Source organism: Phaseolus vulgaris, chromosome 3 (genome assembly GCF_000499845.2).
Source record: "Phaseolus vulgaris cultivar G19833 chromosome 3, P. vulgaris v2.0, whole genome shotgun sequence".
NCBI lineage: Eukaryota > Viridiplantae > Streptophyta > Magnoliopsida > Fabales > Fabaceae > Phaseolus > Phaseolus vulgaris.
This window is the reverse complement of record NC_023757.2, coordinates 8,599,751-8,625,915: the sequence shown is the minus strand read 5'-3', so window position 1 is coordinate 8,625,915 and position 26,165 is coordinate 8,599,751. Positions and strand designations below refer to the sequence as shown.

General features: G+C 32.2%; 2 protein-coding genes and 1 pseudogene across 2 annotated transcripts; 1 reads left to right on the top strand and 2 right to left on the bottom strand.

Annotated features, from left to right (window-relative positions):
* Nucleotides 1–4,558: 4,558 nt before the first annotated feature.
* On the bottom strand, nt 4,559–10,914 carry LOC137806562 (uncharacterized). Its single transcript, XM_068606758.1, has 9 exons — nt 10,780–10,914; nt 10,127–10,628; nt 9,859–9,892; nt 9,597–9,764; nt 7,580–7,669; nt 6,648–6,713; nt 6,168–6,259; nt 6,033–6,080; nt 4,559–5,047 (listed from the first exon to the last, which is right to left on the bottom strand). Exons 2-9 carry the CDS (start codon nt 10,495–10,497, stop codon nt 4,930–4,932), a joined length of 987 nt encoding a protein of 328 aa, XP_068462859.1. The 5' UTR covers nt 10,498–10,628; nt 10,780–10,914; the 3' UTR covers nt 4,559–4,929.
* A 1,825-nt stretch (nt 10,915–12,739) lies between these two features.
* On the bottom strand, nt 12,740–24,277 carry LOC137806561 (CRS2-associated factor 2, chloroplastic). Its single transcript, XM_068606756.1, has 5 exons — nt 23,305–24,277; nt 22,290–22,515; nt 20,086–20,213; nt 14,185–14,329; nt 12,740–13,230 (listed from the first exon to the last, which is right to left on the bottom strand). The coding sequence occupies exons 1-5, from the start codon at nt 24,094–24,096 to the stop codon at nt 12,794–12,796; spliced, it is 1,728 nt and encodes a 575-aa protein (XP_068462857.1). The 5' UTR covers nt 24,097–24,277; the 3' UTR covers nt 12,740–12,793.
* On the top strand, nt 14,837–16,250 carry LOC137808798 (protein TIC110, chloroplastic-like; annotated as a pseudogene).
* Nucleotides 24,278–26,165: the final 1,888 nt, after the last annotated feature.

Below are 26,165 nucleotides of genomic sequence, written 5' to 3'. Positions count from 1 at the left end.
AAATAATGACAAAATAATAGTATATTAGAAAATATCCTCACACATAAATTTCAAATGAAAAACAGTTCAACAATAATAATATAAGAAGTACAATGTTTGTCTTAAATTAAAAGTAGATGCAATTAAATTACAAATTGAAGAACATAAAAATATAATTAAACATAATTTATTGACGCCGAGTCATGATGTTAAACAATTTTGCCATTCTTCGCTATTTCGGCATACCAAATACTCGCATTGCAAAAGCTGGATTTTCACAGAGAAAGTCATAGCATTGGTCCATGAATGCTTCATCTTGAATATTTAGATCAATTAGCATGGACCAAATATCTGAAGGCGAGTATTGATATGAACTCTTACGACGATCATTTTGTACGTGTTCACCATAATAGTCATTCTGTCGTTTGATTTCCGCAGCGATTTCTTGTGATGAAGTGGCTTGTACACGAGCAATGGCTAATACCTCATCAACGACATGCTAATTAAAAATAATAAACATCTAAAATAAACACATAACATAAAAAGACGTAACAATAAAAAAAATTAAAAAAATTAAACACCTAATAATATAAAAAATAAAAACAGTAAAATCATAAAATAAAAAACTACACAGTAAACATAATAATAAAAACTGTAAAATCAATAAACACATAATAATAACGAAAAATAAATACATTTAGAAAAATCAAAAACATAACCACATAATAATGAAAAATAACTACATTCATAAAAATCTGCAAACAAAAAGGGTAAACGACAAAATAAACTAAACAATAAACACATAATAGAATATAAATATATTTATTAAAAATAATAACAGTAAATATATACAAAATAAATGTGAATATATTTTTAAAAATTAAAAAAGTAATAGCACATCATAAACTAAACTGGAAATATATTTAGAAAAAAATAAATAAAAACTTACTTGAAGGTGAAGAGCACAAGAAGAAGCACTGCAAAGAAGATGTACCAGAAAGAAGAAGAAGAAGCAATGTGATGAAGAGAATGTGGAAAAATAAAAAAAATACATAAAAGAATCCAACATTTTTCTCACCCAAGGGAGAATCGATTCTCCTTCTACCTTCAAAAACCACAAAATCGATTCTCCCAAATCACTTCTATGTAGAGAATCGATTCTGCATCTTTTGGAAAAAATTTAAATCGATTTTGCACCATCCAACAATATGGAAAATCGATTCTATAGCATACACAAACATTGGAAAATCGATTCTATAGCATGTAAGAGATAAGAAAAACGATTCTACAGCTTTTACAATGATACGAAAATCGATTTTGGAAAAGGATGGAGAGAAATCAGTGCGCCAAAACAGTGAGTTTTACCTTCTTCAAACCAATTCTCTTTCGTTTTCTTGTTCTGGGCACAACACAACAATAAAACCTCATCCCTCATCTCATTTATAGCAAACACAACTTTAGTTTCAGATTCACGGGTCTACAGTTTTGGTCAAGATTCTTCCGCAAGTAGCACCGGAGAGTCTAATGAAAAGAAAACTCATTGGCTCAGAACTGCACCACAGTAAATTCATTCACATGTGCACAAAGGATTGGAAAGTAAAAGTCTATCTCAATGGTCTTTGCCAAATCTCCTCAGTTTTGTGAGGAGGAGAAAAACTGCCCCCTCCGCTCACCCATTTTCGCCCGTGCCTTCAAATAAACCGATCCAAACGTAAATCATACCCGCTCGCCCCTCCCTCCTCATTGCTGGCACCCGGAAACAAACACTGTGTTAGGGTTACATTGGGCTGAAAGAAGCCCAATTGTTACCCTAACTAGTCATATTTTACTATTGGCCCAAATACAAGCCCAACAACCTATACTACTTGGCCCAAATATTTGGTCCAATTATTTTATTCTACTAGGCCCAATACATGGCCCATAAAATCCTAAACAACTTTAAAAGCTTGGCCCAAAAATAATGTTGACTAGTCAACAAAAACTCAGTCTTCTTGTGTTCTTCTAACCAAAGCTCTAGTTTATGTTTTGATGACTTAAAGGGCTTTTTGGATATGTTTGTACATTCCTTCACCCTAGAGTTGTCCTCTTGATTGGGCCTACAAAATAAACAAAAGCCCAATTTAGACCCATATTTGCAATTAAATCAATAAACAACCTCTAGGTCTTCATCCTCCTTAATTATTGTATGGTTGTGTGAGGCTGGACGGTTTCCATCAGATGGTCCTTTTCAAATCCTAAAAAGAATAAATAATAATACATATTAGTTAGATCTGCCTGAGGAATATGGAGTATATGTTACTTAAAATGTTATTGATCTAACACCTTTTGTAGGTAGCACAAATGATGAGGCATAAACTAATTATTTGAGGACAAATCCTCTTCGGGGGGATGATGGCAGAGCCCTCAACAAAGATCAACCACTAGGGTAATGGTCAGAAGAATTCAAGAGGAATGGGAATCAACTACTCCAAGCACAAACTTTCTCTTATACATGTTTGAAGGAGCCATAGCCTAGTCGTATAACCTAGAATAGGATTTAAAATTTATTGTGCAAAAGTAGTGTAGATTTTTGTCTTTTATTTGACCTTAAGTAAACTAGGATTAGGGTTTCTAAACCTACCTAGCCCATATTAAACCCTAGGTCGTTCATTAGACCTAGATTAGTCACATGGAACACACACCTTCACACTAGCCACTTAGAATAGGCACCACTTTTGAATGTTTTAATTTCAAATTTTCCCACCCATTTCTTTGTAACCCTTGGCAAACCCTTCAACTATAAATGGAGGTACATGGCTCTTGAAAATTCAGATAAAAAATACATAGAGTTATGCTACCAGCTTCCTAACAAAGCTATTCTTGTCTCTTATCTCTTGGGTAGACTTCTTCTTTGATCTCTTTCTTAATTCTTCAACTGATTATGCCAATGGCTCTTTGCAGCCCCTCCTTGACCTCCATTCTGCACTGGTTCCGCCAATATCTCCAAAAACCAAGCCAACCCATGAAGGTTTCAAGCTATCACAATCATTCCCAAGTCTTTTAGTGAGAATAAGTATTTCATTATTTTCATTGACGATTATACAAGGAAGACTTTTTTTTTTGAAAAGAAAATATGAAGCATTTGATGGTGGAAAACACGACCAATTTATGCATCAAGGTTTTATGATTGAAAAGAGATGAAGAATACGTGTAAACCGCTTTCACAAACTATTGTAAAAAATAGGGTATTAAAAGATTTCTGACAACACCATATTCACCTCTGTGAAATGGCATTGCGAAAAGGAAAAATTGAACGATACTTGATATGGTTGAATCAATGTTGAAGAGAAAAAAACATGCCAAAATTTTAGGCAGAAGCAGTGCAATATGTGGTGTATATGCAAAATCTATGTTTGCATACAAAATTCGTGAATCAAACACCATAAGAAGCCTAGAGCGACCATAAACCAATTGTATTACACCTTAAATTGTTTGGTAATGTGGCCTATGTGCATGCACCCGACCAAAGAAGAACCAAACTGATAAAAGTAAGAAATATATGTTTATCGGATAAGATGAGAATACAAAGGCTTTTAAGTTGTTTTATCAAATTGACAAAAATGTGATTATGAGTCGAGACGTACGAGTGAATGAAGAAAGTGCATGGGACTGGAATAACCAAATTGGCGATAAAACAAGAAGAGTCATTGAGTATTACACTAATAAATACTCCAATTATTTTTCCAGATCATGATGAAGAAGACGAGCCACACCAACCTAAGATGTGGAACCTACAAGATCTATTTGACTCAACTAATCAAGTGCATTTGATTTGCTTATTAGCAGAGTCAGAGAACATTACATTTGAGAAAACAATAAGAGACAAGAAATGGAAAGCTACAATGGATGAAAAGATAAAAGTAATTGAAAGAAATGAAATGTGGGACTTAGTAGAGTTGTGAATAGGATATAAACTAGTAGGTGTAAAATGGGTATACAAGAAAAAGATTAATACCCAAGGAAAGATTGAAAGATACAAGGCATGCCTAGTTGCAAAAGGTTACATACAAGAAACAAAATATGTTGCAACATCTTAGTGTACGCGTGACACGATTTGGCTAAGAAATTTAATACGTGAGTTAAATTTGCAAAAAAACTTGAGACAACTGAAATACGAGTTAACAACAAATCAACTATTAAATTAGCAAAGAATCAAGTTCATCATGAGAGGAATAAGCATAATTGATGCTCATTTTTCATTTTATTAGAAAACATGAGAAGAATGGAGAGTAAAAGTAATGCATGTTACAAGTCATGACCAATTATGACCAATTATGTTTGAAAACTTTTGAAGGAGAAGATTGGAATGAAGGATATAAATATTTAAGTTTAATGGGGGAATTTATTAAACATTAAACTCAAAACCATTTTTTTTGTCTTCAACAAAAAAGAAATTTGAATGAACAAGAATAATTACTTGTAATATTAGTTTTAAATATCATTTATAACATAATTCTAATTTTGGAGGTCATTTATAGCATAACAAATGTAAATTTTAAAAGTTTATTTAGAGATTATTTAGAGATGTTGTACTCTCTACTTGAAAAGGCACAAGTGGAATAAATATTTTTTTTTTCATATTATACATACCACATGGGAATTGCGATCTAGCCAGAAGTGTTCCAAACTTCATGATTATGCAATATTATCCCTCTTTTTTTTTTGTACATGTTTAAACCAACATTTCAAATAATGTGCTAAAAAGCTATAAAAAGATGCTTCTAAGTTAACCCAGACAAACACGTTAAAGAATTCAAATCCAAGATGCACATAATAGTTGTAGGGGTCAGAGTGAGAAGGGTGAATTTACATAACAGCTGGAATAATCTAATTTCTGATCTTCAAAATCACTTTTTGGTTGGCAAAATGGTAGCCCTCAATCCAAGTTGAATATGATGGAAAGTGTTGTCATCACCTTTCAAACCGGGAAGAGCCAGGAAATGATCTTGATAACCACAAGTGCTTCATTCTTATTATTAAAACAAAGACGCCATAGCATGGAAAGTGCATCAAAGCCACGGCCAAGTACCTGAATTTCAACACTACACCTTATGCATTCCATTCATTTCATATCAACTAGTGGCTGCATTTTGTATTCACTAACAAATAAAATGAACATGCAATGTTACACCATAATGGTTTCTTGTTCTCACTACAAGAAAATCATGAAATAGAAACTAATTTTTAGATACCAAAATAATTAATTACAATAGTAGCTAAATTAGAAACCATTTTAGAAACTAAAAAAAAAAAATTGGTTTCTAAATTAGTTCCTATTATTGTTAAATAGTTTCTAAATTGGTATCTAATTAGCAACAAAGGTTTTTGCTACCAAATTTAGAAACTAAATAATTGGTAGTTAAAACTAATTTAGAAACTATTTAACAATAATAGAAACTAATTTAGAAACCAACATTTATTTTTAGTTTCTAAAATTGTCTCTAATTTAGTTACTATTGCAACTAATTATTTTGGTTTCTAAAAATTGGTTTTTATTTAATGATTTTTGGTAGTCTCTAAAGTCTATTTTTTTCCTTAAGTAAGGTTTATACAAGAGATTTTTTTAAAAGAGAATCTAGTAAGTATGTATTGTAGTTCAACTAACTACTAATTGGTAAATATAGTTTTGATGGGTCTATTTTTCTTATAAGCAGACTTATGAACTTGATGAGTTTTTACTAATGTAGTGTAATTTTATCTTTTAATTATTGAAATGAATAATTTTTTACAAATTATTAAAATGGGTAAGTCGTATAAGTTTAAATACACTAAAATTGTGTCCCTTTAGTACGATTTTTTTACAATAATATCATGACATCTTAATATAACTTATCAATTTTGATAATTTTTAAAAATTTTACACATTTGGATTAAAATTTCACCAAATTAGTTAAACATCATGAGCTTGACTGTTTTCAACTTACTTCTTTGGTTAAATATGTTAAACTTTATGAAGCAATGAGAAGAGAATGATTTCAGCAATTGTGAGAAAAATATAGAGTTTGAGAACATACCATAAGGGTGCATATGGGGATGATAGCTCAAGGAAAGGATAAGGCCACCTGTTACAAAGGTTGTTAAGTTATGAAAAGAACCATTCTCACAAAGTTACTAAAATAACTCATAAAACAAGGGATACAAGGTTATACCAAAGTGAAACGCAAACGTGGATGATCCACTGAAAAATCACAAAAGTAGCCGTCCACAAGACAAAATATGCAAATCGAAACATTGGAAATCTCTGCACTTTTTAAGAATAAATAGTTGTGTTATTCTTCATTTATATATATAAAGTTTTAAATCACATATATGTGTAATCAAGAATTCATAAATACGTATTGCTCATACAAACTCTAACAGAAACCAGAGAGAGGATACAAACAAAATTTGTTTAAATTTTGTCCTAAAAAGTATTAATAATTATTGGGTGATTAATAGGGGTGGCTGGAAAATACTTAGAAATTTGATTTTATTTAAGATAAATTTAAAAGAAAACTTTTGATATTTTACTGAAAATTAAAAATATTTATAGAACATTTTTGAATCCTAAAATATCAAAAGGAAAGAGTAAAATTAATTTAATGATTTGATTGAAATAAAAGAAATATGTGTATAAAACCAAAACTCACCATGCAATTTAATGATGTGTCACCGAGGAGGAAAAGCGCATTAATTGAGTGCAAACAAAAAACCAACTGCAAAATGACAAAAAAACAAATATTTTCAGATAAAAAAAAACCAAACTAACATTTTATATGTTTGGACCATCTTCTTAATTAAAAAATAAATTTTTTATAAATAAAATTAAATGTATAAGTTATAAAATTTTCTTTATTTTTAACATGTATACGTGAAAAAAGTAATTTTGCGATAAAATCCTGCAAACCATATCCACTATTTATTTGCCCTCATAATCCCGTTGATCTTTCTCCCCCATATGCTACATCATAAATAAAGTATTTCAACTAACACAATCAACATGATAAAAAATATAAAAAGAAATTAACAGTATTTAATATAGAACTAAAAAAAATTATGAAATATAAATCAATTTTAGAAAAAAAAAATTTAATTAGTTGCTAGTGATTAAATTAGAGACCATTTAAAGACTAAAAAAATTTAATTTCTAAATTAATTTCTATTATTGTTAAATAGTTTCTAAATTGATGTCTAATTAACGATCAAAGTTTTTGATACTAATTATTTAAATTTTAAATTTAATATAAAAAATCTTATTGTTAAAATTCAGTTTAAAAAAATCATTTAACAATAATATAAATTAGTTTAAAAATTAAAATATTTTTAATTTTTAAAATAGTTTATAGTTTAGTAGCTATAACACTTAATTATTTTTTTATCTAGATATTTATTTCTATTTTATGATTTTTTTTTAGTGTAGAAAAATATTTTTATTTTTGTTTAGTATGGAACGAAAAGTAATAATCTTTACGTGAAACTAGGTGGAAAGTTCAAATAATCTCCAACATTTTTACGATATTTGAATGATTTCACAGAAAAAAATGATAAACGAGAGAGAAAGGAGAATGTTGAATATACTTACAAAATCGACACTATAATCTCTGGAGGACAGAAGTGGATAAAGGATGAACCAGAACACTGAATCAGTTAACACTACAGCACCTGCACAAGTCTATATATTTAAAAGAAAATGAAAAAAAAAATTAACCACACAGTGAAAAATCAAAATTTGTTTTAGCATTCATAACTCATCCCCAAATAAAGAAAAACAATAAACAAATCTTCTAAATTCTCCTCTTATAGTTTCCAAAAACTAAATTTCTTCTTGTCAAATAAAAAACATACATTTTTTTGTTTTTAAGGTATCAAGTTTCTTTCTAACACTTTTTTTAGGTGTATTAAAAATTAAGGAAAAATATGACATTGAAAAATATACCTTTACCCTCAAACACAAATGAATTAACTCACTGGGCTTGCAGGGTTTAAGATTTTTTTCCTTTTATAACTGCTATGAAAAAATGTTACACCATGGTTCATCAAATCTACTCTTAAATTTTGTAAAGGTCCAAGTTGACTCTTTCAATTTCTATTTTAAGTCTAAAATCATCATGAAAGAACAAAAAGAAGAATTTGTTTATCTTAATTTTATTAGTAGCTCTAACCTAGGTATCTTACTAGTTTTAGTATACAGTAGCGAAAGAACTATTAGAACTCCAAAACTAGTTTTTATGAATGAAATGGAAGTAAAATAAACTAACTAAAAAAAAAAAGTCCTTTTACTATGTACACTAAAACTAGTAAGATATTTAGGTTACACCTACAACTATAGTAAGACTAAGAAAACTAGAATATACTAAGATTAATAAAATTAGGGTAAATAAATTCTTTTCTATACTCATTTGTGATAATTTTAGACCTAAAATAGAATTTGAATGGACCAAATTGCAAGTTCTTGCATTATATCAATTTCAACCTGCACTCTTTGGATTTGAAAATCCAGAATTCAAAAAATATAATTCAAAACTCAAAATTTTGTTAGAAAAAGGAAATTCAAAATGCAAAAAATACATTATGGGAAAGAAAATTTAGAACATAAAATCTGAAAATGCTGAATTTTTTTTTTCTAGAATTCAAAAATGTGTTCTAAAATCCAAATCCATAAATATATTTCGAAAATACAAAATCAAAAAATGCATTCTGAAAAGGAATTTCTGAAATTTATAAATATGTTCCAGAAATCCAAATTCAAAAAATGCATTCTAAAAAAGAATTTCTGGAATTCAGAAATATATTCCAAAAATCCAAATCTAAAAATATATTCCAAAAAAAGAGATTTCATAAGTATTTTTTTTATCCTTAATCTCTTCTCAATTTAAAGTCATTTTCGTTTTTAATGGCAAGTTGGGTGCAATTGAAATTGATATGGGGACGAAGAATTTGACTTACAAAAATTAAGACTGCGCTTGATGCACCATGGTGCAACAAAGAAACGAATATTTCTTCCTCCACCTCCATATTTTTTTTCTTACTTCCAAAAATTTTAATTTTCGTATGTCCAAAAATGTCTCTATATAATATTCTAGATTACATAATTTGGAAGTCATTTTCCAAATTCATAATTAGCTTCTGGATTACATAATTTAAAAGTCTTTTTTTAAATGCATAATTAGTTTTCAGATTACATAATCCATAAGTCTTTTCTAATATGAGATTAATTTCCGGATTATGTAATCCAGAAGCCTTTTTTCAAATGTGTATCCAGATTACATAATTCAGAAGTTACTCTCAAATATAGACTTCTAGATTATATAATCCGGAATATCATACTAAATTATGTTATCCAAAATATGAGGGTAACATAAGAAGGATAAAAAAGTATTTTCATATTTTGCATGGGGTGCCAAAAGAACATATGGAGGAGGTCCAGGAAGAAACAACAGTCCAAAGAAACTTTTGTTTCCTACTTAAATAGTAGGGTGTTGTTCTAGAGAGAGAAAAGAAGTGAAAGAAATAAATATGAGTCGAAAATAAAGTGTTTTTAATAAATTGTTTGATAGGAAAAAAAATGAAAAAGAAGGTTAAATATCTAGCCCAATTACCTGAAATATAATTTGAAAAATGTAACCCCATAAAGAAGCAATTTTCCTATCATGAGTGGGAACAATGTAAGTGCCAACTTCTGCATCTAAAGAAGCACCATTCACTATGTTGCTCGCAATTTTATATTGTTTCAGGGAACATCCATATAAGGAGAAATATGATCCAAGCTGAAAATCAATTTCCAATCACATAAGATATGAATCAAAGAAAAAAAAAACAACAACTATATTCAGTGCATTTTCAATTTTTCATAAGAGTTACCCCAAAGTAAATAGTGACCAATGTAAAGGTCCATCTGCTCATCACAAGAAAAAAAGATACGATTAGAATACTTATAAAAACAACAGTTTATTATAACTATCAATAGTTTGACCCTTTTTGGATTCGAAAATTTTCAAAATTGGTTTTAGTTTTCTAAATTATAACCACTATTAAATGTTAATTATGATTATTTAAACTAGAGATGACAGATTTTGTTACATACATGGTTAATGTTAGACATAGAATATGATTAACTAAAGTAGCTTACTGAGTGTAGAAGTAAAATATGCCTCCTCCATCTGCAGCCACAGTGGCAATGAGCAAAGCCAAAAGCACAATAAAACAAATTACTCTATAAATTAGCAGCCATGAAGGATCAATTCCTTTGAGACAGGTGTTCCATGCCTCATCCTCATGTAATAATCCAGCTTCTTCTCCTTCACTTTCTCCACTGTTTGATCTTGATTTACTGAATCCTTCATACTTGAATATTAAAAAAAATGCCAGAGCCATGGATACTAAAATCCATAGAGCACAAAAGAAGAACCTCCAATTCAACCAATAACTTAAAGTAGTGGTGTTGACTGAACTCATGGTGGGTTGCCATGAATGGCTAGAAGGCCAGGATAAGAAACTCATGAGTTATGTGTAATTGCTTCACAAATAAATGTTTCTTCTTGATGAGTTTCTCACAACACTAAGCACAGTGGTGGGAGGCTCATGCATTGGACCACCCTTTTCAATGACAACACTCAGTTCCAACTACAATACTGCAACAAGATAAAACGGATGAAAACTTGAAAAATTCTGCAGAGAAATCACAAAGATAACCAACATTGGAAATGTATGAAGAAAGATAACCAAGAGAGGATATGCATGCAAAGAGAAAAGCAAGGATTGTGTATGTAGGAAAGTAATCACCTCTAGCAGATGGTTGGAAAAGAATGTACTTTCAGCTACTTCAGAGATTAATGTAATGATAACATGATTATTGTTGTTCAGAAATTTGAAAGTGAGGTGGGATGAGTATAAACTAAGGTGAGATAGATAAGAAGATTGATGAAGTGAAGAACTTTTAGAAGGCAACAAAATGTAGATTCCTTACTTGAGATGGGTTCATCCCAGTGTCCGAAAAGTTCATTACGTGATTCCGGATGGGAAGAAAGAAAGGTGTTGAGAGGTAAAATTTAGAGTGCAGAAGATGCTTTGCTTTATTCTTTGATGAAAGAGAGAGAAGGAATTTGATGATGATTATATAAGAAGAGCATATTGTGTTGAGGTTTGTTCAGCAGTAGAGAAGACAAAAACAGCATACACTTTTAACACCAATGTCTACAAAACTATTATTTCATACTTTTTATAAAGCTAAATTCTGTTTGAAGCTTCAGGTTTTTGTATTGAATCTTTGAGTCATTGCGTGTTTGTGAATGTGATGTGCCAAATTCTTGGTTCCTGTTACTTTATTCACTTGTGTGAGTTTGAGTTTGAGTTTGGTTAGTTCAGAACATCAATTTTGAATGACAGAATGCAATTTTGATCTTTAAGAAAATATAACCTCATTTGGTTCATTTAATAAAAATTCAATTCAATTCACTCATTCATAAGTTTTTTTTCATAGGTGAATATCTATTTCGTCCATAAAATAATACTCTTTAAAATTAAAAAGATAAGATTTTAGAATTATACTTTTTAAAAAGTTTTCGAAAGTAATTTTTGTAAACGTTTATAGTTTTGAAAACTTTAAAAAATATATGTAAAGTTATGAAATTTTTAATCATAAATTTTTTTGATTAGATTATTGTTTTTATCTTTGTTAATTTATCAGATTTTAATAAATAATAAATAAATAATTATCCTTCTATGAAATTAAATGAATCAATTTGATCAGATTCATTTTGTTATGAATGAATTTACATATAAATAAATTTAATAAATCATAGAATTTTGAGAGATTTCAATGAGAAATAAAATTTGCCAAAATTCACTATTTTCAATAAATTAAAATCAAAATAATTAAAAAAAAAATATTATGTAACATTTTTTATTTTGAACTAAGTTTGTAAATCGCGTTTGCAATTTCTTTAAACAGTACTATTTGTAAATAGAATTATAATGTATATTTAGTTGTATAAATAGTAAATAAGTTTTCAATATCCATGCATTTTCTTATCTATATGTTAATTGTCTACGACAGAATTCATATGCTGATAATAAAAAACGATAGAATTCATATGCTGATAAAAAAATGATAGAATTCATATACATGTATGTACAATATTAAATTACTTATTTCATCTTACCAAAGAACATTCTTATTCAAAGAGGTTAATAAAATATTTAACCCAATAAAAGTTTAAATAATTCACATCTAGATATTCATTTACATTTCTATTCTCACATTTAAAATGCGTAAAAGTACACTCTTTTACAACTTTTTTATGCGCTCTCATGTGTTTTCTTTTATAAGAAAAAGGCTTTCAATTTTTTAGCCAGAAATCTTGAAGTATGACATTGACAAAATGTATGTGTTTTTTTATAAGAAAAAAGCTTTTAACAGAATTCTATAAATGATTGATTTAGATGAATTAATCCAAAGTATATAGTTTAATAAATTTAATCAAATTGAACTACTCTGAATTAATTTTTAATTACTTCAATTATTTAAATTATTATCAATAAATATGTTATTTTAAAATATATTTTCAATTCCATAAATTATAGTTAAGTTTAAAAATTATATTTAAGAACAATTTAGTCTCTTAAAACTAAATCTAATAACATTTTTTTTCACGCAATTTCATTTTTTTTTAATCATACCTAGTTATTTAGGGATGAGATAACTAATTTCTTTTTTTACTCAATTTACATTTCATGCCTGCTATTTTGCTCAATACAAATGCTCTTCAAATTGTAATTTATAATTTGAATTAAGTATTTACTCAAATGGTCTTTGTTTTAGCTTTTTGACAATCATATCAATACCTAATGATCCGGGTTGAGCTGATGTGTCCACTACATAGGAGTCATCGTCTTCATCCTGGTAGTCATCATAATCTTCTTCATCCTCATTTTCATCGTCCTCTTCAGCAGAAAAGTCGTCACTAGAATAGATATTTTCAAAGTTTGCAGCTGAACCTTCTGAGTCATTTTCTTTAAATGACAAACTAAATGCTGGATGGGAATGCTCCAAAGCCTGTGAAGCAATCTCAAATTCCTCTACCTTCTCCAAGAGACAATCAGGACCAAGATTAAATTCATCCAGCAACAAAGCTTTGCTTGACTCAATTGCACGCTTCCACAGAGACAACATTTTTGGGCTTGTGTTCACTACATTGTTGTCGCCATGCTCAGTTTGGTTGCCATCAGCCTCACCTGATTAACATTGTCAAAACATTACAATGTTGCTCGGCATATGTTCAACTGATATTTTACCAATATCAAACAAACAGACAAAGATGTTGCATAATTCATCTATGGCACAGGAAAGAAAGTAAGAATTCTTGGAGGCTGATATTGTAAGTATATTTTAAAACATTAAAGGAACGTATGAATGTGAAGCAGTATAACAGACAGCAGTTGAATAATCAACGAGCGGTAAGGAAAAGACCACCAACATAGTATGTTTATCATCAAAGGTTCACATTTGCAACTTCGTGGATAAGTTAGAGACTTAATCTCAATGCAATGAAAAATCATCCGGGTAAAATGAGTTACCTTCTCATACAAAATAACATAATGAAGGTATTATATAAGGAATTTCAACGAACTTCATTAGATTATATGCATCTCCACGTGTGGAACGGAATTTGTCTCGTTTGAAAAACATAAAGCAACGGTAAAACTTCTTTCCTTATTTTCCTCACAATATCCCTATATAAAGATGCCCAAACAATTGTACAAGCTTCCCAGTAACATAAAAGCTAAACAAGCAATTAGCTTCGACAAAATTCATGAAACCTCCAAGCCTTTCTAATGTGTTTATCAGCGGGGGAATTGCATTAAATGCATGTCCTAAATTCCTAATCTGTTTTACGAACAAACCATTTCTTTTCAAGAGCCAGGATTGCTTACAATCACCCTATTGTGAACATAAGATGCTAATTAATTGTATCTCTGAATTTTCCTTTCAGTAAGCTTTTCTTTTCCGTTTTAGGATTATATTGGGTACTCCCATTTTTGCACTTTCCTTGCACTTCCCTAAGAATATCTCATAATTATTACACACAAACATGTATGCATACCGTTATTGATTATAAAAGAGTTCAATTGGGACAGGACATTCAAAATCAAAATGGTTCAACCCAATTTAATTTCCGTAACACGTACCTGAACTTTCTGAATTCCCTGTAAAACCAGATTTTGAAGGTGCAAAAACTGGAACAGGTTGGTGGTACCTTGATTTCCAATCTTTGCCCCTCCATATCAGTATCTGTTCATCATCAAAAGACAACAGCACACAAGGAACCAAATCCTGCCAACACAAGACGATCAAAATGCATGCAGCACAGGATTCTATTTCAAATTATTGTGGCAATACCTAAACTGAACGTGACCTTGTATTATTATGAACAAAGATATTAGAGACTTTGAAGAAAATGCATAATTTGTTGCAGTAATAAATTGTAACAAGTCCCTCATTTTGTGTAGAGCTGACACTGAAAAATGGGCTCGAAGCCCAAAAGAAAAAAGATTAAATGACTGAGATTTTATTGGACTTGCCTAAGATAGTATCTTTAATATTATTTAATTTTATTTTACATTTCTAAAAAATAGATAAAGAAACTTGTAAGGTTGTCATTCATTAAATATTTTATTTAATATATAGGATTTGTTGAAGATATAACTGTTAGAACTAATTAACAATAGAATCTATTAGATCTTTATGCTGTTTTATTTTAAATAAAAATCATGTTGACTAATAGGATAAATCTGTTTTAACCTATTTTTTAGGTACTATCTTTTATCAGTTTATCAACTGATAGTTTTTCTTGCTCATGTTCTACAAATACGTTGATTTACATATGACTAAAATTATGCCTTCTGCACATACAATTACTGATAAATAAAAATGGACAAGTGGTATGCGTTGATCTTGGGGACCGGCTTGGATAAGTATGGTTTGGACTGGGTGAAGAATGCTCTACATACCTCAACAGATTGTTGAAGTAGCTCATTCAGATATCTGTGGCAGTTTGTTTGAAAAGGTTGTCAAGGATGATTCCACCAGGGGTTGAAGGATCTGATGCTGGAATCCAGAAAGCAGTAAGAAAAGCAGCACAGGACCTGCGAATTACTAGGGAGGTTGCTATGTCTATTGCAAGTAAGTAAGATATTTATTAATTACATAAATTGTGCCCAAGCAGCTGGAAATCGTACAGAGTCTGCAAAAGAACTAAAGAAGATGATAGCCAACACCTTAGTTGTAACTAAGTTGGTGGTGGAGGATATTACAGGAGAGCCAAGTGAGATTTCAACTGAAGAACCTGTGAAGGAAGAGGACATTACACAAAGAGAGGATGGCGAATGGGAGTCACTTCAGACTCTCAAGAAAATAAGATCGAATGAAGATCTTACGGAAAAGTTGGGCAAGCCTGGCCAGACAGAAATTACTCTTAAAGATGATCTTCCTGAAAGGGATAGGACTGATCTTTACAAGAAATACTTACTTTTCTGTCTAACAGGTGAAGTGACAAGGGATCCATTTGGTGCTCAGATCACTACAAAGAAGGATGATTGAGTGGTATCCTGAGATTGAGTGGTAATGAAATAGTGGAAGTGCACAGAGGTCTAGTTGAGCAAGCTTTTAGGCAACAAGCTGAGATCATTTTAGCTGATGGACAGTATACAAAGGCCAGGGTGGAGCAGGAGCAGCTTAGTAACCTCCAGAAGCAAGTACGCTTACCTCAAGAATAACCTCAGAAAATAATCAGGACTGCTGTAACCCAAGGTAGGATCAATATGAAGCAGATAAGGGAACTTAAGGAAGCCGATGTTGAATTAGACAGTATGATATCTGAACTAGAGAGAGATCCTCTTCAAAAAAAACTGTTGATGATATTGATTCATCTGGTATGGGAGAGTTTGATGACGAGGAGGTATATGAAAAAATCCCATCAGATCTCAACATTAACAAAGAGAAAGCAAGACGAGTTTTTCCCGAGCTTGCAAAAAGTAGACTGTCCAACTTGCTCGTTCAGGGAGTGTCTCTACATATACAGAAATCGCAAGGGAGTGATTTCTTCACTCAATGACTTGCTGGCTAGTCAGTTTCATGGGAGGTGCCAGAAGGGCTTGCTGATCTATACACCATATACTTGAATAGTGATCCAGCTTGTGAGAATTTGTCTTGCTTGCAGTCAAATTATGACACCACCTTCAATCCAAAACTATGAGATAATAAGTTTGTGGGACTTTTCTCCTCGCATATTGCTCTTTTCTCTTTATCTTTTCAATAGCCTTTTCATCTTTTCATCAAAGCCTCTAATGATAGTCTTAGGTATGTTAAAGTATGTAGCTTTTAGCACTCTATCAATTGGTTCTTTCATCAGCTCACTCTCCTTCCACACCCACATTTACCACCCTAAAAGATCACCTCAAAGCTATTGCTAGTCAACTAGATGCCTTACAAACCTAGATTGATAACCACCTCAAACTACTGGACTCACCACAACCACTTCCAAACTTCATTTGACACCAAATGTGACTCCCTCTATCCTTAATCACTTCCCCCTCTCCATTGGCACCCAAATAATCATCACCTGATATGTCCACCACCCCACTGTTTACAAGGTATAGGACCTAAGTCCCACATTGGAAGTATGAGATTTTAGTGTGGGGTTTACAAAGGTATAAGCTCTCCAATTACAATAACTAAATTTTATGTAGTTCTAACCATAGTTGTCATTTCTAGATAGTGGATAGCAGTTGATTCTAAAAGTGGTATAGCGGATAGCATGATAACCACTAATTAATATTTAATATTCATATATGTCTATATAAATATATACATATATATATATATATATATTGCATAATTAATAATATATGCATATAAAACTTCAAAAACAGAAAAATAATTCAAAATATTATCATTGCATTTGCCAAGGACTAGTCAAAGGGATAGCGTATAAATGGCCCACATGGTGGAAAATTAACTTATAATCTAATTGCAAGGCATGGAGCCAGAGACTCTCATTGGAAGTATAAGATTCTAGTGAGGGGTTTATAAGGCTTGGTGATGGCAGAGACCCCAGCAAAGGACCAACCACTAGGGCAATGGCCAGAAGAATACAAGAATGGGACTCAACTACTTCAAGTAGAGACATACTCTTATACATGTTTGAAGGAGCCATAACCTAGTGGTATAAGCTAGAATAGGATTTAAAATATCTTGTTCAAAAGTAGTATAGATTTTTGGCTTGTATTTGACCTTAAGTAAACTAGGGTTAGGGTTAGGTTTTCTAAACATATCTAGGGTATAATTGGGCTCAATTACACCCATGGTAAACCCTAGGTCAGTCATTAACCTAGATTGTTCACACGGATCACACATCCACACAAGGCAAGTGTAACTAGCTTTAGGTGCCACTTTTGAAACCATTTGATGTCAAAATTCCCCACCCTTCTGCTTGTAATTCTTGGTCAGACCTATACCAATAAAAGGAGGTGTTTGGCTCTTGAAAATTCAGATCAAAATATATTAGAGTTATGCTGCCCATATTGCAAGCAAATCTCTCCTTGCCTCCTCTCTCAAGGGTAGACACCTCTTTGATCTCTTTCATTTTCTTCAAGTGATTAGGCCAAACCTATCACTCTCCACACTCCTCACATCACTCCTAGGAGCCAAGGGTTCTTTGCAACTCCTCCTTGACCTCCATTCTTCATTGCTTCTGCCAATCTCTCCAACAAGTCAAGAATCAAGCCAATCCATGGAGGTTTCAAGCTATCACTTGGGGTCCTCCAATTACAATAGCTAGCTTTTGTGGTGTGGTAGTCATGGTTCTTTTCTTACTATGACCAATCTAGTACAACACAACGATAACATCTTCATGCATAGCAAAGAAAGCCTTTTGATCCCTAATCATGACTAGATATTTCAAGCGTAGGGATGGATATTTATTGGTGGTCTAACAGCGGATGACACAAACAAACTTTACTTAAATAGACTTTGATACTATCTTTAGAAAGTGAACTTTAATCATAATTCAACCTCATAAAATTGATTTGCAAGTTGATGTTTGCATCCTCTAATACTATAATTTGATTATATCTCTAATTAATGTAGGATCTCCAACAAAAGCAACCTTAGACTTTAAGGGTTGGTATTATTAGTTAGGACAAAGGTACGAGAATATTGATTGAAAGAATAGAGCAAAGTCAGAGTAGTTAGGGAAGTTAGTTAATTAGAGGGAAATAAGATGAATAGTAGGGGAGAACTCTTGGAACCCAGACGGTCTAATCCTTATAATTTTCTATAAAGAGTATTGATAATAGCAAGCACTAATCGAGCTAAACATACATACATACATATATATATATACATATATATATGTGTGTGTGTGTGTTTGTTACATAAACCTTATAATGTGTTTTGTGCAATCTGAAGTTCATTAGAACATCCAGTGGTAACCACCAGAGTTAGATGCATCATCAACTCTTAAATGCTAAAGGTTAAATCAGATATGTAACTGAAGTTGTAATGACAAATGATTTCTAAAGATAAAATAAATCAAAGATTAGTAAATTTTTCATATCATATACACCTTAAATGATTAAATGCAAAAATGCTTTTATATAGAAAGTTCACTTTCTACAACTTTCACATTAGAACATAAAAAAGGAAACAAACAAAAAAACACGTTGCGATTTACAATCATACTGTAATATGCTTTTATTACATGTATTTTGAAATATATCCATATGAAGAGAAGAAAGAATTAAAAGGCATCAGACTTTCCATAAAAGCTTCCAAACAACACAAGTTAAGGGATGCAATGCAAAATCTACGAAGATGATAAAGGTTGTTTGTAAAGGATTCAAATGAAGCAAGATTGAAGCAACAATCATCTTCAAGAACCTACATTAAGGATTCAAGATGAATGAGGAGAATACATAAGAGGTATACAGTTTTCTAGAATTCATATGTTTGCTAATTGTTTTTTGTGGGTGAGCTAAATCTTTGTATTTCTTCACTGTGAAGTAAACCCTATGAGCTTAAATTGTCCTCTCTTTTTTAGAGTTCTTTGTTACTTGTTTTGAGATCTCAGTCTTAGGGATAGATTAAGATGGGATAACCAAGAGTGGTTTGTATGCTCGTGATAATTAGTAGTGTTTGTGTACTCGTGATAAGCAGAAATGGTTTGTATACTCATTGTATTCATTGTTTGATCAATGGAACTTCTTAAAAAGTTGTCTTAAAGGAGAACTGAACATAGTCCGTGAGTTTGCATGAACCAGTATAAAACTCTTCTTTGTTGTTTTGCTACTAGATAGTCTAATCTAGTTGATCACAAGATAAGTCTAGGGTTCTATTCAACCTCCCTTCTAGAACCCACTTCCAGGGAACAAAGGTAGGAAGGAGTCATTCAAGAATTTTGGTGAACCAAACAGCTGCTAAGTTTAAAAACAGATGAAAAGAAAAGCCTTGGAGGAGAGTCTCTCCTGTTTCTGTTCAATGAATAAACTCCTTTCATTTTCTCCATTCGCAATAATATATGTAGATTCATACCAACAAATGAAAGGCATTCAAAAGAATTGCAATCTTCTCGGTATGTAACTTTTGAATTGCATTATTCTGAAATTGGAATTATAGTAATTCCATCCAGCCATATGATTTAACCAAAAAAGGTTCCCATCAGAGATAGACATCTTGCCAACTGCTTCCACCAAATTTAGTAAATTGCATCACAAGCCCAACTTTTCACCCCTGAATAGAATAAGATAAAGATTTATATTGGATCCTGAACAAATACCATATTGAATCTAATGTTTTCCTCTCCAAAGCTAGTATGTTTTTCTCATTTCCTTTGAGCATTTATGACTTCCTTCTACACTTTGAATTCGTTTTATTGACTTAATACCCAGAAAAGGTATCAAAATTGTTTAAGACATCAAAATTGTTTATTATGGCCATAACTAGTAAGACACAAAATAAATAACAACGCAAGCCACACAACAAACAGGGAGCAAAAGCAACAAGTTGATATACAAAGCCTATTATGTTGATACCTTGAGTTTGGCACCTATTTTCTTGTAATCACTAGGATCCAATCCCTTGCAGTTAACTTTTACCAAAACACTTCCTTCAAAAGCATCTCTGACATTCTTTACAAGGGATGTATATACTCCATTTTTTGCTGTAACATTATAGAAATAAATTAGAGGTATAAATTTAGAAATACGAACCGTAACTCATGTCTTAAATTAATAAAAATTCAAAATTGGAGAAAGTTATAGGATAAACATACAGATCAGAAAACGAAACAAACATAATGACTGACAGCTCATCCATTTTACTTCTACTAGATTTTAATTGTCTTTCCTTCAACTATCAGATTTTGGACTAGTTCTATTTTCATCATCTTACATACTTACTCTACTAACCAGGAATACTTCATCTTGAAAAGCCCAATAGCATCCCATAGTCAAATATTTTATTTGAACATTGTATGAACCCATGAAAGAGAAGAGAGAATGATAGAAACAAATTTATCGAATGACTGATAACAAGAGAAAGAACTCTCCTACAAGGATTTCCCCTTCACAAAGAGTTGCCCCTTCCCTTCCCCTCAAACTTTTTAATTGTCAGAATACATCCTTTCTATCTTGCAATGTCTATCTACTTTTTCAAGAACATAAATCCTAAGGCAAGCTTTGGCTAGGCCAATTTGGCAAAAATGCTGCCCATTTTCTGGAATTCTATTATTGCATGTGTCCATAATTGACATGTGCCACTATCCAATCCATATCTTATTTCGAAGAAAATGTGGGTGAGTAATCCACACCACCAAATTTCTCACAACAGAACATACCCATTCTTCTAAATTCACCAAATCTAAGATTTGAAGACCCTGATTAATTGTTGCATCTACATCTTCAACTTCTACTACCTCTGCTACTGGGTCATCCTCTGTTCTGTCACTTATCTGGATCAGCTTTTGTTTCTTGTTTTTCCAGCACCTCATCAAACGACCATTCCATTTCTGGTTTTGTTTCCTGCTGCTCTGACATCCAACTCAATGATGCAACACTTCCATTGAAACTAGCACCATCTTCAACCAAGAATAAGTTCATCATTGCCAAACTCTGAACACCCTTCTTCCACATTTTCCCTCTTCTTGGTCGATTGTGATGAAGGAAAGTCCTAACCACATTTGTGCTTTCGCCTGTTCCACTTCAAGACCAATTCCATACTTCTTCAGCAATTTATGCAACAGTTACTACTTAAGGTCTTCAATTCCATCAATACTCTTCTTAATCTCAGAAATTCTGGAAACTAATGAAAGGCTGTAGGCCTGATCTGTGGTCATTTCTTCTTAAATTTTCTATTGATTCGCCAATGAGATCCAGAAGGTTGGACAAATTGTTTCAGAGCCATGAAACAGCATTGAAAGATTGATGTATATAAACAAAAAAAAAAGAGAAAAATTGCAGAACGACAGAGAAGAGGAGAAAAAGTTATCTTCCAAGAGTTTCCCCTGCACATGCTCTAGTACTCTGTCTAGATAATCTTTTAATCTTCATTCTCCATATTTATTTTACTGGTTCCCTTAACTAAGTAGATGCACTAACCCTAATTATGATCCCTTCATTTAAGTCCTAATACTTAGTGTCAGTGATACTCTCATATTATCGATAAGTACCCCTTATTAGTTTGTTACATGTCTTTCTAAGGGAGTTAGTTAGTTAGGGTAATTGGATGGGTGGAGATAGTAGAAGAAATATCGCATGTAGCTTATAAATAAAGAGGGAGGTTGATAGAGAAGTCATCTTATCATTTTGAGAAAGGATGAGAAGATTAAAGAGTGGGGATCCTGAACTCTTGAATATCTAGGTAAATTATTCATTTTGTTTGACTTTTAACCCTAGCCTAAGGCTGCTACCACATTGGCACAACAAAAAGGATCTGGTTTAAATCATTCTTTACTTTAGATTCTGAACCATTTCTATCAATTATTAATCCTAATGAACTCTGAAATTGCAGAACTCAGACAACTATTAATGGCACCAAAATTTATTTCCATGACCTTTAAAAAATATGTATAAATGAAGACTTTGAGTTTAGACAAAGTCTTGCCTTAACTTCTGTGACTTCAGTTGCTCCAGGCAAGACAAAAAAAGGATAAAGGGTCTATATTGTCAAATTTCTTCATGCTATGTGTGCTTGTGCATGTGCATGAGCAAGACAAAAAGGGATCCCATTAGATGGTTACCTAATTTACAAATTGGTAACAGGCTTTTTCCCTTCTTCCGTAATTCATCAGCTTCAGCTTTCGTTAATCCTCCTGGAGCATCTTCTATAAGTTTTGGGTAAACAGGAGTGGCTGGCTTCCAGAGCATCACTGGATACTGTGGACGAGTTCTATAGTTGTAATTTCTGCCACGGAAAAGGTACACTACACCACCAGCTCGATGAATTATTTTCCCCCCAGTTTTCTCCTGTCATGACACGCAAAGTTTGACTCAAAATAAACAAAGCATGAATAAAATTATTCTCAATCTAACTATGAACTGAAGACTTTATTGAAGACAAGAAAATGCCTTAACTATGAAACAGACCGGTCAGAACAATTCAACTGAATATTGCTACCTTCTTATTACTTAGATAAAAATTTAAAAACAATAACGTGAAAAGAGAAGAAATACAACAATTTCCAAAGCCAGTCACCCCTTGTAAACGTAATCTCCTATTCGCTCAAGTACAGCCAAATCATATGTGCACCAGTGCTAAGAACAGTTATTTGCCTACGGTGAATTCTAAAAATCTATCAAAGTCTTACAATTGACCTCCTATCAATAGATAAAATATTTTCCCATTAATTTCTCTCTTTCAAAGCATTTTTTTTCTTAAGCAATGTCATGTTAATTACTCCAATTGTAAATTATGTTATGCTTAATTATATGCAATCTTTGAAAGCAATTGTGCATTGGAAATAGTCTAAAAGTTTTCTATCTAAGAGCATATTTGGATATCCTTATCCAAAAATCCTTATAGGAGAAGAAAAGGCGAAAGTTTGTGCTTAAGTTGAAATCATAAAAAATAATCTTTTGAAGAAACAGGCCCTAACTTGTTTTCATTTCTTGGTCATAATCCTTGTCAACATGCCCAGGAATAATCTGGTGAAAATTTGGTACTAGGTATCAAAATCGGAAATACATTCTGATGTAAGAAATTTGCAATCACAAAATTACGAATCAATCTTAAAGAAAAGAAAAGGGACACCGCACCTCAATATGATGGCAAACATTATCCATATCAACAGTTGGAACACCTAAACAACGAATTTTACAGATACGGCTACGCTTCCAATGTGAATGTACCAATTCCAGCATGTTATGCGTTAATCCATCCCTTCCAAGATTAACCTGGCGATTATAAGATATCATGGGCTGAACAAGCATTTGTACCTCCCACTTCTTCAGAGGCTCCCCGAGAATCTCTTCCCTCGTCTTGCCCTCCTTCGGAAACTGCCCCATTGGAAACGGCCCCGGCATTTCCACGCGCTTCACGCCCTTCGTGCCAGGCGGTGGAGGATTGAACGAGTCGAACAGTGGAATCTTCTTCTTTTTGCTCTTCAGAGGCGCCTTCCCCGTCCACGGCCGCGGCATCGTGGGCGGCGCGAACGGCAGGAACGCCGGCTCCCGAATCGCGATCGGCTTCGCCTTCGGCGTCTCCGAGTAGCTAAACTGGAACTCGAACGGCGCACCGGGGAGCAGGTACGACACGCCGGACTCACCGATAATCACGGACCGGTCGGCGGCGTCGGAGACGACGACGCCGTCGCTCGGCACGCGCTTGTGGTACTTGGAATTACGGTGGTATTTGAGGCCGGGATTCGGGGTCGGGGGCTGAGGAGGGTTTTGGGATTTTCGAGGCGGGGGGTACTTGGGGACGGGGATTGGCGGTGGCGGGGTGGCGGAAACGGCAGCAGTGCGGTCGGTGGGTGGCGGAGTTGATGGTAAGGAGGAGAAGAGGTTTCTCCCGGCGGGAAGAGAGGAGGATAATGCGACTATGACCATTGGTGGCTGGGACTTGATTGAAAGTGTGATTTTGCAGTGTGGTAGAAACTCAATCGTTTCTTCCGTTGCACTGAGATTTTTCTATCCTCCATCTACATCACTCTACACCTCATTACTTTCTCAAAATATCTTTGTGGGAAATAAGATTCAAATATGTTTTTGTTTTGTTGCCAAGGAATGCAACACAAAGGAAGAGGTTTAAAGACAATTTTTCCACCTAAATAGGATTAATAATATAATTAGTTTTAGTACTTAATATTGAGTCAATTCGTCTAAATTTTTATTCAACTGCTTTCAATGAAAAATAAATTAATTACCTTTTAGCTTGACATCTGAATTAATTACACAGTTTTATTTCCAAAAGTTATATTAATACTTATTATCACGACCAGCAATATAGTATTATTTATCATATACTATACTCTTGATTGTTATGTTTCTAATAATATCCTTTTTTTAGTTACATGGTAACTAATATAACAGTGATCTTAACATTTTACACCTTAATTTATTTTATTTTAGGATTAAAAATGAAATATTATCATGATTTCTTTTTATTAATCGTAGAGTTTTAATAAATACTAATAAAATAATATAACAATACATAATCTTATAATAACAAACATATTCATTCAATTTATTTTAAATATACACCAAAGTTCAAATAATGTTAAAAATATACCAAATTATTGAATACTAAACTTAAACTTAAATGTTATGTATGATCTGAATACACTTAAGTATAAAATACATCTCAATTAGTCTTCCTTTAACCCATGTTCACGAACTTCAGTCGTAATATTCAATCCATTTACAATATGAAGGTACACAATATTTAGCATGTGGCGTTGGACCTCGACTTAGATATTTAAGATCAATTGACATTGTACTTGAAATATATGGGTTATTAATCTGCAAAAATAATTATTAAAGGGGTGAACATATCTTTCAAACTTTTTTTAAAATTTCTAAAAACATATTCTACCTACCTTCAGGAAAACCAATTTATGAAATCTTCGTCCTCTAAACTTCCTTAGAAAATTATCTTTAAACTCCCTAACAAATTATTTGAAATCAACATATTTATAATAATGACATAAAAAGATATTTTCACTATAATTAGATTTATAATTTTTGTTAATACTCACTCAATGTAAGACTTAACTCGAGCGCAATTAAATAACACGTATCGGTGTGCTTGAGTTTTCTCCATGATTGACATCTCAAAGTTAAAGAGGTACTTGGTACTCTACCAATTGTGGACATAGAACCTCTTCGACTATGTACTTAATTGTGAAATATTTGTATTAGAAGATCATCCACATGTGAATGTCTATTAATTCTTGTCTCAATCTCTTCCATATATTGAGATTTGAGAACTTATTCAAATATGTACCCTTTAACGATAGGACCTTCAACTTGTGTCTTGTTTTGTACATAGGATTTTAAGAGTCTCAAATACGTATAAAATGTTTTTTCAAATTAGGATAATCAAACTTTACACTTAAAAAAATACAAGGTGTGCCAGAAACATTTACCTTTGAATGAGATACATCCAACAATAATGTACTAGACCTCCAAGTTTTGCCTCACTAGCTAGATGACAAGTTAAAGGAACCATGATTGTAAAATGGGTAGGAGGGAACAACATTTCCAAGTGGAAAAGAGTTTAAATCATGCGAGACTCAAGATCAATTTGACTTAAACTTTTTCCAGGTTATTGTCGAAAAAAGAAACATAATTCTATTACCACTGCAGTCACATTATTAGGTACATAGGTACTAATTGTTCCATAAGAATGTGACAATCGTGATTTCTTAGGCAAAAAACTTCTCAATTGTCAAGTTAATACAACTTGAAATATTACTTAAGTATCCATCAGACATTTTAACATTTTTCAATTGTTTGCAAAAGCATTGTTTTTTATTTTCTTTTGACAATGAAAACAAACTTGGACGAAAGTTTCCTTTTTCATCTGGCCAAAGTTACTTCTTTATACTCATTTCTTTAAGAACCTTTCAAGCTTTAAGATTATCTTTTGATTTCTTAGAGTCATTAAGTAACATATA